This window comes from Diabrotica virgifera, chromosome 1 (assembly GCF_917563875.1).
Source record: "Diabrotica virgifera virgifera chromosome 1, PGI_DIABVI_V3a".
Taxonomy (NCBI): Eukaryota; Metazoa; Arthropoda; class Insecta; order Coleoptera; family Chrysomelidae; genus Diabrotica; species Diabrotica virgifera.
Window position 1 is genome coordinate 58,390,296 of NC_065443.1, and position 17,022 is coordinate 58,407,317.

Here is a 17,022-nt window from a genome sequence, read left to right on the forward strand (position 1 = left end):
TCACTCTTCAAAACCCCTTTATTCCGATTTTCATAATCCTGTTGCCTTTAGTTCTTGAGATATTTCTAATAGGACTTTTATCTGCCTCACCCTGTATTGTTTCTGCAAATCGTTATTCTACTCTGAATGTCTTTCTCCCGAGCTACTTCTTACCTAAATTGTTACTTAAGTTTGCTTATATCTTTGAATAAAGTTTCTTACCTTTTCCAGTTCGGTATCAGTAAATCTTTTCCTTGGGATATATTCCGGGGCCAAATACCCCATGAGATGGGTAGAAAGCTTTCCATCGCATAATAATGTACTAGGACAAAGCTTGACCCTACCTCTCGAAGAGAACAGAAGGGATTGGGGAGTAACAACTGGTATGCAAGAACTGCCAAAGGCACCATCTGAAACAAAATATTAAAAACAAAATTATTTTGATTGCACAGTAATAGTGACAAAGTTGTTTTGAAAGAAAGCTACTGAAACCCATTTGCGATAAAATTATATGGAGAAAACGTTCAACCACAAGTTATACCAATATTACAAAGAACATTATGCAAAAATACGAGTACAAAGATTACACTTAGTCGAGGAAATGAAGCATTTTGGATCGCAATTTTTTCGTTCAGCATGGATTTACTTGAAATTTTCACAGAAGGTAGGGAATAGTGCAAGGATAATTTTTTATATCATGCCGCTGTACGCTAAAACCTTGGGGGTGGTTGCCACCCCATCTCGGGGGCGGCAATTTTTTATTACATTTTAACCCTGTAAATCGATGTAAAAAGTGATTCTAAGAAAAAAATGTTTTTACATTTTCTTCGTAAAACTAATATTTTTCTAGTTATTCGCGCTGGAAAGTAACAGTTTTTCGATGAAAAAATCGACTTTTTGAGAGGGTTTTTTGAGACTACCTCGAAAAATATGCATTTAATCAAAAAAACTGTAGATATCAAAATCTTTTAGTAACACAAACCAAATTATTTTTCTGTAATATCTTTAAGACCAATATAAACCGAGATACGGCATGTTAAAAGTTAGCTTTTTTCGTGAAATGCATAATTTGAAACATTCAAAGTAAAATAACAGAAAAACTTTGCATTTTTCGAGGAAGAGGTAAATAATCTTTTTTTTAAGTATACAGTTAGACCTTTCAAAAAATAATAATAAAAAGTTTCTAGCCTGAAAATTAAGCGACTTATGGTCAAAAAAAGGTTGGTACCTGCTTTTCTCTATGAAAAAATCAGTGAAAACAACCCCCTAACTATCTCATATGAGGAAAACTGCCCGTTAAAAGAAAGTCACCCTCCCAGGCAAGTAACTTGGTGGAATAAGGAGCTGTCTGATCTCAAAAGAGAAACAAGACGGCTCTTCAATAGGGCGAAGAAATCAGGTAATTGGGAAGCATATAAGGCTAAACTGAAAACCTATAATAAGAAAATCCAATCCGCTAAGGAAAGATCCTGGAGAGAATTCTGTGAAAACATTGAAAGTGTACCTGAAAGCGCCAGGGTTAACAGAATTCTCAAAAGAGATAACATTAACAAACCCAAGTCAATGAAATTGCCCAATGGGAAGTATAAGGACACAGAGAAGGAGGCTGTAGAGCATCTTTTAAGTGTTCACTTTCCAGGGTCGACGCAATTGACTGGTAATAATAATCATCAAGCAAACAATAGCCCAACCAAAAGGGACTGGCTGACCTCTGACGAGATCTTTGGTTCTCACAAGGTCAGATGGGCTATTGAAACTTTTGAACCTTATAAAACTGCGGGGCCGGATGGTATATTTCCTAAGCTTCTCCAGGAGGGTCTGGAAATAATCATGGGTCCCCTGGTCACAATATTTAGAGCTAGCCATGCTCTGGGATACATTCCCAAAGCTTGGAGAATGGCAAGGGTGGCCTTTATTCCCAAATCAGGAAAAACAGATTACACCTTAGCTAAATCCTACAGGCCTATAAGTCTGACCTCATTCATGTTAAAAACCATGGAAAAAATCTTAAATGAACACATCAAGAAAAACAATTTAAATGAAAATCCACTGCACCAACGGCAATGGGCGTATCAGGCAGGGAAATCAGGTGAAGCCGCCCTGCACAAACTAGTGTCGGAACTCGAAAGGAGTCTGCATCAGAAAGAAGTCGCCCTTGCTGCATTTTTAGATATAGAAGGTGCATTTGATAATACCTCGATCGAGTCTATACAAAGCGCACTGGTGAGGAAGAAAATCAACAATACAACATGCAAGTGGATTATTCAGATGCTTCAGAGCAGAATAATATCCACAGATACGCATGAAGATACCATAAATCTGAGGGCAACTAAGGGATGCCCTCAAGGCGGTGTATTGTCACCGTCATTATGGAACATAGTTGTCGATGATCTGATTCATGGGCTAAGCGCCCAAGGAATCTGGGTCCAGGGTTTCGCAGATGATATCGTAATAGTAACTAGGGGAAAATTTCCCAGCACTGTTGCGTATCAGATGCGATATGCCCTTCACAACATAGAGAACTGGTGTCTGAAAGAGAACCTCTCCGTGAACCCTTCTAAAACTAAACTGGTAGCCTTTACAAATAAGAGGAAGCTTACTGGACTGAGTGAGCTGAAATTATTTGGAGAGGTACTGGAAAGAACCAATGAGGTTAAGTATCTAGGGGTAACCCTGGATTCGAAACTCAATTGGAATACTCATATTACCAATATAACCAATAGGGCTAAGCGACTCTTCTGGAACTGCAGACGAGTTGTAGGTAAAACCTGGGGATTGAAACCAATGGTGGTATGTTGGTTGTACACATCAGTGATACGACCGACAGTCACTTATGGGTCAGTACTCTGGTGGAGAAAGACGGCTTTGCAATCTTGTGTGACCACTCTCACCACCCTACAGAGACAAGCGCTTCTAAATATAACAGGAGCCTTGAATAGTACAGGAACGGCCTCACTAGAGGCTATCACAGGTCTCCCTCCGCTGGAATTATATATTTCGGCGGTAGCCTTTATGACCATCCTGAGATTCAAAGCAAACAATACTTGGAGGCCAAATTATGTATTGAATAGCCACACAAACATTACTGGGACTATACTTGAGGAATCCATCTTTATGATGAACTCAGATATGATGACACCAGAACTAATCTTCACTGAGAAGATTAACACAATTATACCATCTAGAGAACAAAAAGTCCCAAACATTAATGGGGACTTAATATGGTTCACTGATGGATCTAAAACTGCCCATGGTACTGGATCAGGAGTCTTTGGGCAAACATGTGTAACTATAATAAATCTTACAGCCTAGGTAAACATACAACGGTGTTCCAGGCTGAAGTGTTTGCTTTGGTGGCCCGCATTGATGAAATCATTGATGAAGACCCTAAAGCTAAGAGAATCAACATTTACACACATAACCAATCGGCTATTCTGGCTGTAAAGAACCCTCTCACCAAATCAAAACTGGTGAGAAACTGCAAAGATCTCCTCAATAACCTGGCAAAAGACAATAAAGTGTCTTTAAGATGGGTGCCAGGTCATGAAGGGGTGCATGGGAACGAACGAGCAGATATGTTAGCGAAACAAGGCTCGAGAGAAACTTTTGAAGGTCCAGAACCTTTCTGTGGCATCACTAAAGATGCTATGAAAAACGAGGTTCAGAAATGGCTGATAAAGAATCATCAAAATAAATGGAGAACCACTCAAGGGCAAATCCAGACTAAAAAAATAATCAAGAATATTGATAAAAAACTCTCGAACAGTTTGATAAACCTCAATAAACGAGAGATCAAAACGGTCACTGGACATTGCCGTTTAAGAAATCACCTATACAAACTAGGTAAGGTGAATGAACCATGGTGCAGAAAGTGCGAAAGCATACCATGGTGCAGAAAGTGCAGAAGGTGCGAAGAAGAAACTGCCATACACATACTATGCCATTGCAGTGTGCTAGGTGATGTAAGGCAGGACTTCACTGGTCAAATGAGGTTTGAACCAGAAGAGATCCTAAAACTACCAATAAGAAAACTGTTGGCCTTCGTTGAGGCCACAGGACTTATTAAAGTTTAAGGAGAAGAACAGGGTTTGGTACAAAGGTCTTATGACCAAGTGCCAGAGACTAACGAGTCTCGCCTGAGTTAAGAAGAAGAAGAAGACCCCCTAACTACCCTCCTAAGTAAAAATTGGTCTTCACCTTTCTGTAATTCCTTTTATATTTGTATTATCAATACACCCAAGAAGTTTGACCTATTTAAAAGGCCTAATTTTAGAAAAATTTGAGTTTAAAGAAAAATTAATTTTTTGGAATTTCCCATTTTTCACCTTTTACTTTAAAATATCTTCGAAGATACTGGAGATACGAAAAAAATGATAGATTACTAAATTGTAGTTTTTTTATTAACCAAAAATTCCTTCTTCATAGATTTTCATTACACTGAACAGTTAGTGAGATATAGCTGTTTAAAACTTCTATTTACGAGCAAATGCCTCCTTATTCGAGCCCTTTAAACCCACCCTAATTAAAAACTAAGAAATCTAACGGAATTTAGTTTACAAAGTCTTATAACTCTTCAAAAATACTACAAAGTCATTTTTGAAACAACTTTTTATCGCAAAAAATGAAGAAGCTATGTTTAAAAAGCAAATTTTTTTTTCGAAAAATTCGGATGGTCCGCTTATGGATAATTTTCAATGTATGTATAATACCACAGAACCGGTTCGTATAGGTACTGGTGACCAAAAGATGACTAAAAAACTATTTGCATTTGAACATATTTGTAAATTCATATTTATGTGTAAATAAATGTTTTTGTAATTCTTTAATTCTACTTTTTTTCTGTATAGATCTATTAAAATATCTACTTATAAAAACTGTAATGTTATTAAGGGTGGTTTTTAAGGGTTGAAATATTATGATATTATATCCTAAAGTATAAAACAATCATTATTTAACCAATCAACCCAAATTTTACCCATATTAAAGTTTACAATGTTTTTATATAAGTTTTGACAATAAGGAGTAGTTTACACCCCTAAAAATAATCAACGCCCTTAAGCATGATATAGAATATGAAGTACAGAGTGAGATGATCCTAATCCCAATTTTTTATGTAAATCGATGCAAGCCGAAATTATTCTTTTATGATAAGTAAATTTTTTATGTATAGCTCCAACAAGGTTGGTTTTAAGGGTTGAAATATTATGATAGTACATCTTAAAGCATAAAACAATAATTATGTAACCAATAAGAACCAAATTTTGACAATATTAAAGTTTAAAATATTTTATAACTTTTTAGGATTAGGGGTAGTTTTCACCCTTAAAAAACCAAAAGCGTACAACGGCTCAATATAGAAAATGAACTAGAGGGTTTAATAAGCCTAATCCCAAATTTTTGTACAAATCGATGCTGGACGAAAAAATTGCGAGGTTTTGCCATTTTTTCAGCTTCATTTCCTCGACTAACTGGGCAGGTCACCTTTTAGAAATGGATGACATAATACCTAGTAGAACGCTTAGCGGAACTATGGAGAGACGCCAGTCAGTAGGAAGACCAAGGAAGAGTTGGATAGACAAAGTGAGAACCGATGCACAGAGATATTGAGGTTGTTCTGAAACTATTTCTTTGTGGAATTTTTGTAATTAACTATTCTAAATGGGAAATAAAGCACAATTTAACTAAAAAATGATTTTATTAACGTTTCGACGTCCACAAAATACAAAATATTGATAAATTAAACAAACATGTTGTTGCTTAGTAATACATTAGTTAAGATATTGAGGGTAGATAACTGGAGGATAGAGATACTTGGAGGCAGATACTGGGGGAGACCAGCCGGGGGAGGGGCTTCAATATTGTTCTGAAACTATTTTCTTTAGGCATTTTACTATAATTTATTATTTTTATTGGGCATTAACCAGAATTTTAGCTTAAAATACGTTTTCGTTGACGTTACGGTTTGCATGAAACGTCAAAATAAATATACTTTAAAGTAAAATAATTGTGGTTAATTCCCACTAAAAATAGTAAATTAAATTAACTTCAAGAAAGACTACTAAGACCGACAGTTAATCAATATATTTGGAAAGCGCTAAACAGTTACAGTTTAATCTTTCTGATTATTTCATTCATAGGAGATTCTGACCAATAGAAAGCTACAGAAATAAAAATTAAACTGATAATTTTTGATAATATCCCGTCGTCAAGTATATTACGTCAGGTGCCCTTCGTTGCTACGAAAAAATACATTCAGTGACATTAATGATAATTAATGTTTCAAAAATTATAAAATTGATGACTTTCAACCGTCAAATATTTATAACAACTATGTGTTTAATTGTACTAATTTGTACTTACATAAATAAATTAAAATAAAATTTTGGTTTTGATCAGTTTTATTCATGAAATAATCGCAAGAAATTGCACTCGATCTCTAAAATTATTATCGAATTTTTGCCCTCGTGACACTTTGAAATCATTTCACTTCCCTTCTGGTCGTGAAATTAAAACTGTCAAAGTATCACTCGGGAAAAATTCGATAATTTTAGAGCTCTTGTGCAATTACTACTGATAATATCACATGATTTAACTAAAACCTACAAAACTCTGATTAAATAAAGGGTATATGTGCTAGGGGGGTCTACCCCAAAATCCCGACAGCCAAAATCCCGACAGCCACAATCCCGACCGCCAAAATCCTGACACGCCTGAATACCGACAGCCCAAAATTCCGACAGGCCAGAATCCCGACAGGTTTGATAAGTTTCTTTTTAACGTATAATTACATTTATTTCTTGTTTTTTGTTTATGGCCATCTGTTTTTATTTTGTGTTACTAAACAAAAGTATTTACCATTTAATATGAACAAATTTTCTAAATAAAATTTCTAACACGGGTATATAAATTAAATTACTTTTTTTGCCAATATAGTCCAATAATATATGTATGATCAAATCCTAAATTCAAGTTTACTTTCATATAATAGATATTATCATGTCACTTACAACCTTTACTTCCATTTCAGTAAGTATAGCTTTTATATTATAAGATGAAGTGTTTAAATAATTTTTTCTTTTAAAATACATAATAATTAGTACCCGTACTTATTAGTAATATTAATTTTTCAATTTCAATACTCTATAATATGATTTGGTATTGTATTTGAAAAGGAAACAATAATTATTCAAAATGTAGTGGTCAGAATTTTTACTCATGCGAGGACTGTTGCATGTCGGGATTTTGGCTTGTCGGGATTCTGGCGTGTCGGGATTCTGGCGTATCGGTGTTTTGACCGTCGTGATTTTGGCTGTCGGGATTTTGGCTGTCGGGATTTTGGGCGCCACCGGTGCTAGGGAAGGTGGTTCTTTACAAAACACCGGTTTTCGGTTATACCTGCTGTTTTTAGTTTACTTTACGTTTTACTTTAACGGTTTAACCTGGCGGTTATAACCGGTCAAACAAACCGGTTATTCCAAAAACCGGTGTTCGGTTTTTTGAATCCATATTCAGTACCCCATAGGTTACAACGTTACATTTACATTGCACTTTAGTTTGCGATACTCCACATGTCCATTATGTCCAGTTTTCAAAATATTGAAAAAAATAGACTTTAATTTTGTAACTTCAAACGGTTGTAACTTTTTTTAAGTGCACTATTTATGACCTGCCTTTTTGTTACACACTGCAAAATAAACTTACGCAATAAATTTCTCGGGTCCAAATAATACCAAATAATTGAAAAATACGAAAGGTAGTGAAATTAGGTACCTATTAGGACTATAAACGTAATATGAAGTAAATTAGACTATAACGTGTATATACATGTATTTGAATTATAAAAGCAAACATGTATCATCAAAAATAGTAAAACTTATAAGAAATAATGATTCACTGTTAAAATTCTGAACTAGATGTAAGTATTGCCTTAAATGTTTTTGCAAACTTGTATTTTTTTTAAATTCCTTTTTACAGAACATACACAAGGCTATTTATTTTATTTTTTTCATTTTTTCCAGTGATTCCACAGGAATAATTTTTTCTCCTGGATTTATATTTAATGATAAAATGAAAGTTTATTCTCGTTTATATATAGTCTATATCTATAGTATCTATTCAATTATAATACAACTAACTATGCCTTCACAACTGATTGATATTTTACAAACAAGACGTTTTTAATGTTTCCCCAATTGAACAAACAAGACCTGCTTATTATCAATATCATCAAAATAACCAATTCAGCTTATTACCTTTCTTCAACATATTTCCGTGAGTGTGAGAGTCATTAACGAAAATAAGAATTAAACAAATCAAGAATTTTTATGAATAAACAATATTTTTTTTCCGAATTAAATTTGTTTTCTTTTCAGAGGTAACTTATCCGGTTTTTCACCGGTTTTTTCTTTTTAAATCAAAACCGGTTTTTACTATAAAAAGAAAAAACCGGTTACAAACGGGACAAAAAAAAACCGATAAAACCTGTTATTGCGAAGTAAAAAACCGGTTACAACCAGTAGGTTTTTTCCATTCCTACTATATACCAATGTGCCTACGGCCACCCACGGCTATGTGTCACCCACTTGGTGGATGCGCCCATAAGAAATAACATGGACAGACACATCCACCAAAATCTAAGGTCAATTCTTTTTGTGGTGGAGGAGGAACATAGGATCGCATATAGTCCGTTCGCTAAACTCAGACTCAACTGGCTAGTGATTTAAGCTAGTAATTTTGCCAATTTGATAAAATTGCCAAAAAAATAATTACTAAATAGTTAATAATTACTAAATATTTAGTAATTTTGCAAATTTTGTCAAAATTGGCAAAAAACAAAAAAGTTACGTACTAAAATCATTAGCCATTTGCGTCTGAGTTTAGCGAACCGACTATAAAATATGAGACGTTGTTGAAAAGGGGGAGGAGGTATAGAACACAAATAGAGTAGGCTACTAAAAGGAACCTAAGCTAATAATGCCCAAAGATTTAATTTCCTTATTTCGATGATACTCAATATTTGTCAGCTTTCCCCTTAAATCTTCCTGGCTTTAAACTGTTAACTATTTTTTTAAGTTAACTATTTTGTTTTTGTCATTCTGCAGAATAGTTATGGGTTTAGGATTTCTGCATTATGTCCCATTAACCCTAGAAGGACCAAGAGGGGTTAAAAAGTATCCACAACATTGCATTACATCCGATTTATAAATACCTTTGTTCCTAAAAATCTCAAATAATTAGTAGTTGTAGGCGTACTACTGCCCTATTAGATGCCATAATTAGAATTTCTATAATTTAATTCATTTCTCGTACTTTTACAAAAACTTGACAGGATTTTTATTATAACCATAAGACAGCTTAATTGTTCAAATTTCATTTGATCCATTAGTTTAAGAATTACATTAAAATAACTCAAACGTGCTCTTCGCCGAACGTTAGTTTACAGTCCGCCAATGTTTGTGAGAAGGGTGACTTTAGCGTTATAAATAAAAAATTATAGAAGCTATAGATTTAACTTTAGAAAAATCTTTATATAAGGTTTCTTTTGTAAAATTTACTGAATTTTTCAACGGTTAAGTCAGTTTTTTCTAAAATTTATATTTTCGGAGTTATTTAAAAAACATCTAATTTTGCAGTTCATTTGTTTATTAAAAAATGAAGCACCCACTTCTGGAATAGAACTTTTTGATATGCTGTTTATTAAACATTTTTTAATAAAATTACAAAAAGTTATATCTTGTTTGATTTTTTCCGAAGTAAAAATCTATATGCACTCTCCTATATACCTATATTATACTTAATGGGAGTTGAGTGCCGACCGCAGACGTGAACACATGTATGTTGTTAAGTATAGTGCGTAAAGTCAAGAAATTTAACAGTTCTGTATTTAAAAGTGAAAAAAGGCCACTCAGTGTGCTGCACTACAAACTGTAAGTTACACTTTTCTTACTACAAGTGAAAACCATTCGAATACCAAAAAGGAAACCTGGATTTAATTTAGCCAAATCAAAACTGTTGACATTTTATACTGATATCAATCATTCATTGTCATTATTATCAATTCACGGTCAACCACAATGCCTCCCACTTGTTCTGTTTGATCGAACTCGATTCTAACAGGCCCCGATGAAGTCTCATGTTCAGTATGTAAAAGCGTCGCCCATAGAAAGTATACATCGCTTAGCGAAAATCCGTCAAATAAACTCGTAAAGGAGCATATTTGCAATCATTGTAAAGTTGATTGTACACAATCACTCAATATATCCCATTTTAATGCACTTATGGGGAGACTTGATGATCTAAAAAATGGAATTTCGGAATGTAAACAAAATATTAGTGCTTGCCAACAATCTATCTCGAATCTAAATGAACAAATTGCAACACATGCCAGCCAAATTGCTTTATGTATCAATAATATATCTGAATTAAAAATCGAACACGATCATCTAGCTACAAAAGTTGAAAAAATAGCCAATAGTGGTTCTTCCGAGGGGTTTTCTCTGCCTGAAATGTATGCTGAAACTTGTGAAAGGATTAAGCGAGAAAACAACATAATAGTTTTCGGACTACTAGAGCTTAATGCAACTTCACATTCAGATATGGCTAACACTCTAGAAATTTTAAATTTGTTAAATATCGGCAAAGAAGTACAAATTTCATCAGTTAGTAGAATTGGAAAACCAGCGCATGGTAAAAATCGACCAATTAGAGCCGAAATGAGTAAAAAATATATTGTTAGGGACATACTACGCAATAAAAATAACCTCTGTCGTAAAACATACCCAAATATATCTATTAAAGCAGACCAAACACCTGTACAAATGCAGGAACTGAACAATTTAAGAAAAGAACTGGATTCTCTCAAGCGAGATGGAAAATCTGTTACCATACGCTACATTAACAATGTTCCAAAAATTGTCGCAGCCAATGAAAACGTTAACAGCTCCAAAATAAGCAGGGATGAAGAAATATCACCACCAAGAGACCGAGGATCAAAATCATCAAAAAATACCACAACTTCACAGGAAAAATAGCAATCATTACAAATTGCTTTTTGGAATTCTACTGGCTTTTCCCATATTGAAGATTTCGTGAATTCTAATTTTTCTAGGGACATCTCGGTATTTTGCATATCTGAAACATGGTTGTTGTATCAGCCATCATCCATATTTTTGGACAATTACAATGTTTGTTTTTCTAACGCCGTTCGTGATAAATCTCGCGGCAGGGCCAGTGGAGGTTTAATAACTTTTGTGAAAAAACCTTTAAATGTGTGTGTTTTAGATAAGTCACTGTACTGGTTAACTTGTTTAATATCCTGTAACAGTTGGGAGATAATTATAAGCAATGTTTACTTTAAGCCTAACTTAGACATTGATAGCATTTTAGAACTTTTCAATTTTTCTTGCAAGAAGTAAACAATGCGTATCCAAACACTCCTGTTTTGATAGGTGGAGACTTTAATTGCCGAATGGGGTCTTCTGGTGAAGTACCACTAGAACTAATTTCTTACAGTAATATTTTCGCTAATAGAATAAGTAGTGACGGTATTTTTAATCGCAAAGGTGAAATTCTTCTCAACTTTATGGACGAAAATTCATTCACTCTCTTGAATGGGAGAACTAAAGGTGACATACCGGGTCAATTTACTTACTGTACTTCTGCAGGTAATAGTGTTGTCGACTTGCTATGGATGCAAAATATTCAAATTTCTTCAGTAGAAAGTCTCCAGGTTTTGGAATATTTTGCCTCCTCTGGAAGTCACTTCCCTTTAAGGCTGATATTAAATTTACCGTCAGCTATAAATAAAAAATGTACACAGCAGTCCAACAATCCAGAATACACATTAATTCCATCTTGGAAAGAAAACTACGCATTAGCATTTTATCATACTTTAAAAAACTCACTAAACTGTATGCTTGAGCCAGACTTGGAAAACTCATACCAAAAGCTTGTTGAAACAATTACTAACACCTCTTTGCTTCTTGGCTTATCGAAAAAATTATTTAATACTCCAAAAAACTCCAGAAAAAATAATAAACCTTGGTTTGATCAGGAATGTTACAACTCAAAAAAATTTGTTCAGCAAAATTTGAAAATAGCAAAAATCAACAACTTTCTACCAAATTATAAAAATGCTTATTTGGTTAGTAAAAAGCAGTATAAGACAATGATTGATAACAAGAAAAAATCTTATACAAACAATTTTACGCAGGCTTTAAGTAACGTTCGCGATCAAAAAAACTTTTGGAAAACGATCCAGTATTTTAAGGGAAATACAGTTAAAACTAATCTAGATATTTACACGTGGGAATTATTTTTAAATAATATTTCGCAAGAGAAAATTGTCGATAATACTCTTTTTTTTTGACGTTCGTTGTTCTATTTTGGACGCCCCTATATCTCTTAGAGAAATTAGCAATACTCTAAAACAATGCAAAAATGGCAAAGCCCACGGACTAGATAATATTACATTTGAGTTCTTGAAACACCTCCCAAATAATTGGCTATTATGTTTAAATTGCTTGTACAATCGTATTCTAGATACCGAAACTATGCCTTCAGCCTGGTCTAATATTATATTAACAATGTTGCACAAGAAAGGTTCCCGTGAAGATCCAGAGAATTACAGAAGAATTGCTCTAGTAAACTGTTTAACTAAACTATTCACGCAGATATTATCTAATCGATTAACGATATGGCTGGACAATACTTCCGTTATTCCAGAATGTCAAAATGGGTTTCGTCAAGGCAGGGGATGTCTAGATAATATATTTACCCTCACTTCAGCTGTTCAGCTACAACTGCGACTTAAGAAAAGAAAAGTCTTCGCTGCTTTTATAGACCTCCAAAGAGCATTTGACTCAGTCGAACATATCTTGTTATGGAACAAACTTTTTCAGTGTGGCATTAGCGCTAAATTTATTAGATTAATTAGATTCCTGTACGCATCGGCTACCTTCCAGGTTCGCTCAAATTCACAATTGTCACGACAATATAAAATAACGGAAGGTGTTCTTCAAGAAGAATGCTTAAGCCCGACTTTGTTCTCAATTTCTCTTTCAGATGTGGAGGCCTTTTTTAGGGAGGCAGGGGCAAAGGGAATTAATATTAATGGTAATACTGATATCCTTCTATTACTCTATGCCGACCATTTTATAATATTAGGAGAATCAGAAGTTGACATGACCCGCAAATTACGAATATTGGAAACCTACACCTCACAGAATAAACTGACTATAAACAATTCCAAAAGCAAAATCTTAGTCTTCTCGAGGGGTGGCCATTTCTCCAAAGAGCGAGGATTCCTACTAAATGGTCAAAAACTTGAAAGCGTTAATAAATTTAATTATCTGGGTGTAACGTTTAGTAGTTCCTCGTTATTTCGAGAGATGGCCGTTACTACGATTGCTAGAGCCAAGCAGTCTATAGGAGCAGTAATGAACCTCTTGTCTAATGCAATAGTAAATTCATGGGAGACGAGAATTACATTATATAATTCCATTATTTTAAACTGTCTTTCTCAGTGTATATCTGTCTGGGGTTTGCGCTACTCAAATACTCTAGAACAAATTCAAACTAACTTCTTTAAGAGACTGCTGCATCTACCAAAAAATACCCCCAATACTTATGTTAGGCTAGAAGTTGGCCAAGTTCACTTAAAATACTTAATTTTTAAAATATCACTTAATTGGCTTGAGAGAATTTTACTTATGGACTCCTCTAGGTATCCAAGAATTTGTTATAACCGTCTTCGTCAGCTATGTAACAATAATGACAATAATGAGAATTATAACTGGGTAGTTCAGCTAAAAAATTATTTTTCTGAAATTGATGCAAAAGAAACTTGGTAAAATTTATCATGGGGGTTACTGAGGCATCAAAGAAACGGTTTGTTATTAAAAATGAAAGAAAAACTCTTCCAAGATGACTTATCAGCATTAACAAGTTCTCGCTATTCTTTGTACTATAAACATTTCTCACACAATAGGCAACCGCAAAGCTATTTACAAATAAAAACTCCCATATATATTACAAGACTTTATTCACAAATCAGACTTTGCTCTAAACTTTACATAAAATTTTATTATAAAGGGATTTCGTATCACATCGACCAAACTGAAAATTGTTCAATCCACAGAGAACGACAGTTCTCACCAGTGGCGCACAACACCCCTAAAAGCGACACTATATATACACGAAATTTTCGATTTTCTAAACCTGACTGAATTGAAAATTGGGCCAAATCCCACCTTAAAGTTTAGGAAAAGACTCGTCCATCTATATGTTACCTCTCCATTTTGGTCCAAGGGTGTGGATTTTACGGCCCTTCCCATTTAAAGCCTGTTTTTCGTTCTCGTCCCCAAAACTCCCAAAAATTTCAAAAATTTAAGCCCGACCTTTGCGGCTTCTGATAGCACAGATCATTACCTTTCCAACGCATGTTTAATTTTGAAAATCGTTTATACCATTCAAAAGTTATCGAGCTCAGAAATATGACTCAATTTTTATTTAAAAAATGGAAAATGTTTGTGGATATGTATGTATGTATGTATGTATGTGTGTGGAAAAGTTACACCGATCTGAATTTTTTTTTCTGTGTTTCAAGAAGGTGTGAGGGCCGATTCAGAACCGGTCTAATTTTTGACTTCTGACTACCCGTAAGCCAGCTAGAGGACTAGGTAGATACAAAATAGCATATTTTTTGGGCGTATATATCTTAGGTTCAGGGAAAGACAGGAAAACCGCAAATACACCAAATCAATAGGGTTGAGTTAAGCTTTCAAGTGGCGCCTAAGCGATCAAGCTGAGACATACACACTGCTCGCCATAGCCAAAAAACTGAAAAATTAAACTTTGAAAATTTTGATTTTTCGACAATTACTCAAAATTTCAACCTACGAATTGCACCAATAACTGAGAGTTTGTAGAAGGACTCAGGACGCGTCTAACGGTGTATACCTCATATCTGGGAAAATTCGAATTTTTAAGTTATAGGCTTCATAAGTATAATCAAATCTATTTCTTACGGGAAAAACGGTTTTTCAAGCTCAATAATTCCTGTAATACGTTCAGTTATCATACTCGATCTTGGATGCTGGTCAGATACTACTTGTCAATACGTTTCAAATTCATGTTTAGTGATCAACATCAGGTAAACCGTTCAGAAGTTATAGAGCTCCAAAAGTATAATTAGTCCAGGAACTGAAATTTTTCACTTCGCAATTTTTACAGAATGGATAGATTTGTTTGAAAATTTGACAATAAGTAGTGGATAGTCCAAGGATCAAAATCTATATGATGCCGAAAGACGCTTTTACCATGGGGTTGTTGCCACCTCATCTCGAGGGTGGAAATTTTTTATTATATTTTGACCGCAAATGCTGGTAAAAATATTAATTATAAGCAAAAAATGTTCATTATACATTTTTTTGATAAAATTAATAGTTTTCGATTTATTGGTTATCGAAGCTGTTAGTTTTATATCGAAAAAATTACCAGAGAACGGCAGTCCTCGCCAGTGGCGCAGAAATACGCCCCCCTACAAGCGACACTATTATATACACGAAATTTTTAATTTTCTAAATCTGACTGAATTAAAAATTGTGCCAACTCCCATCTTCAAGTTCAGAAAAAGACTCACCCATTCATATGTCAACCATCCATTTTGGTCCAAGGGTGTCGATTTTACGGCCCTTCCTATTTAGGTCTGTTTTTCGTTCTGGCCCCCAAAACTCCTAAAAACTTCAAAAATTTAAGTCCGACCTTTGCGGCTTCTAACAGTACTCATTACCTTTTCAACGCATGTCTAATTTTGAAAATCGGTTATACCATTCAAAAGTTATAGAGCTTAGAAATGTGACTTAATTTTTATTTAAAAAAGGGAAAATGTTTGTGGATATATATGTATGTGTGTTTGAAAGTTAAACCGATTTGATATTTTTTCTCTGTGTTTGAAGAGGGGGTCAGGGCCGATTTAGAACCGGTGTAGTTTGTGACTTTTGACCACCCTTAAGCCAGCTATAGGACTTGGTAGGTACAAAACGGTATATGTTTTGGGGGTATATATATTCGGATCAAGAAGAGCCAGGAGAACCGCAAATACATCAAATTAATAGTGTTGACTTAAGCTTTTAAATGGTGTCTAAGCCGTCAGAATCAGACATACACACGGCTCAGTATAGCCGAAAAACTGAAAAACTAAACTTTGAAAATTTTGGTTTTTCGACAATTACTCAACATTTCAACCTACAAATTGCGCCAATAACTTAGCGTTTATAGAAGTACACCAGACGAATTTAACGGTGAATTTGAATTTTTTAGGTTATAGGCTTCATAAGTATGATAAAATCTATTTCCTGTGGGAAAAACGGTTTCTCAAGCTCAATAATTCCTGTAGTAGCTTCAATTTTCATACTTGACCTTAGATCCATCAGATACTACTGGTCAATACGTTTCAAACTCATGTTTACTGATCAAAATCGGTTAAGCCGTTTAGAAGTTTTTAAGCTACAAAAGTATAATCCAATTTACGATTATTCCCGAAATGGTTTATGTAGTTGTAGTGGTTACGACGCTAAATTTGATCTGGCAACGGGCAATCCGACTTCATTTACCGGCCATCTCAATTTTTTTTCAATCTATTTCGAATAAAAAAAAATCTAGTGTACATTCGATGGACACTAGATCATTTGGGAGATAATGCAACAAAGGTGACCATTTATAAAGCTTGACGTGTAATAGAGGAACATTGCATTCAACTTCATACATTTAATTTATAAATAACTTTGAAAAACTCCTGATACAAGAATAAAAAACCGCTAAACGCCGTAAAAATGAGTGGCGCATAAAATATTCCAGCTACAAAAGATCTGATATGAATATTACGTGGCGCGAAAATGGATTTTCATTTGATGCAAAACAAAATTCTAGTTTTATTTTAAAAGATTTTTCCATAATATTTGCTAAATTTGAAGTAAACGCGCCACAAAAGAGTTTCAAAATTCAAACTGTATCAAAGTTACTCTTTTGTGGCGCGTTTACTTC

General features: G+C 34.3%; 1 protein-coding gene across 2 annotated transcripts in view; it reads right to left on the reverse strand.

Moving 5' to 3' along the window:
• The window catches only part of LOC114328744 (tyrosine-protein phosphatase non-receptor type 13-like), a 1,179,517-nt gene that overhangs the window by 308,762 nt on the left and 853,733 nt on the right, over nucleotides 1-17,022 (reverse strand). For both annotated transcript variants that reach the window (XM_050656417.1, XM_050656421.1), the window contains one exon: nucleotides 202-389. In XM_050656417.1, the coding sequence (XP_050512374.1) occupies nucleotides 202-389 (188 nt within the window). The remainder of the gene's footprint in view (nucleotides 1-201; nucleotides 390-17,022) is intronic.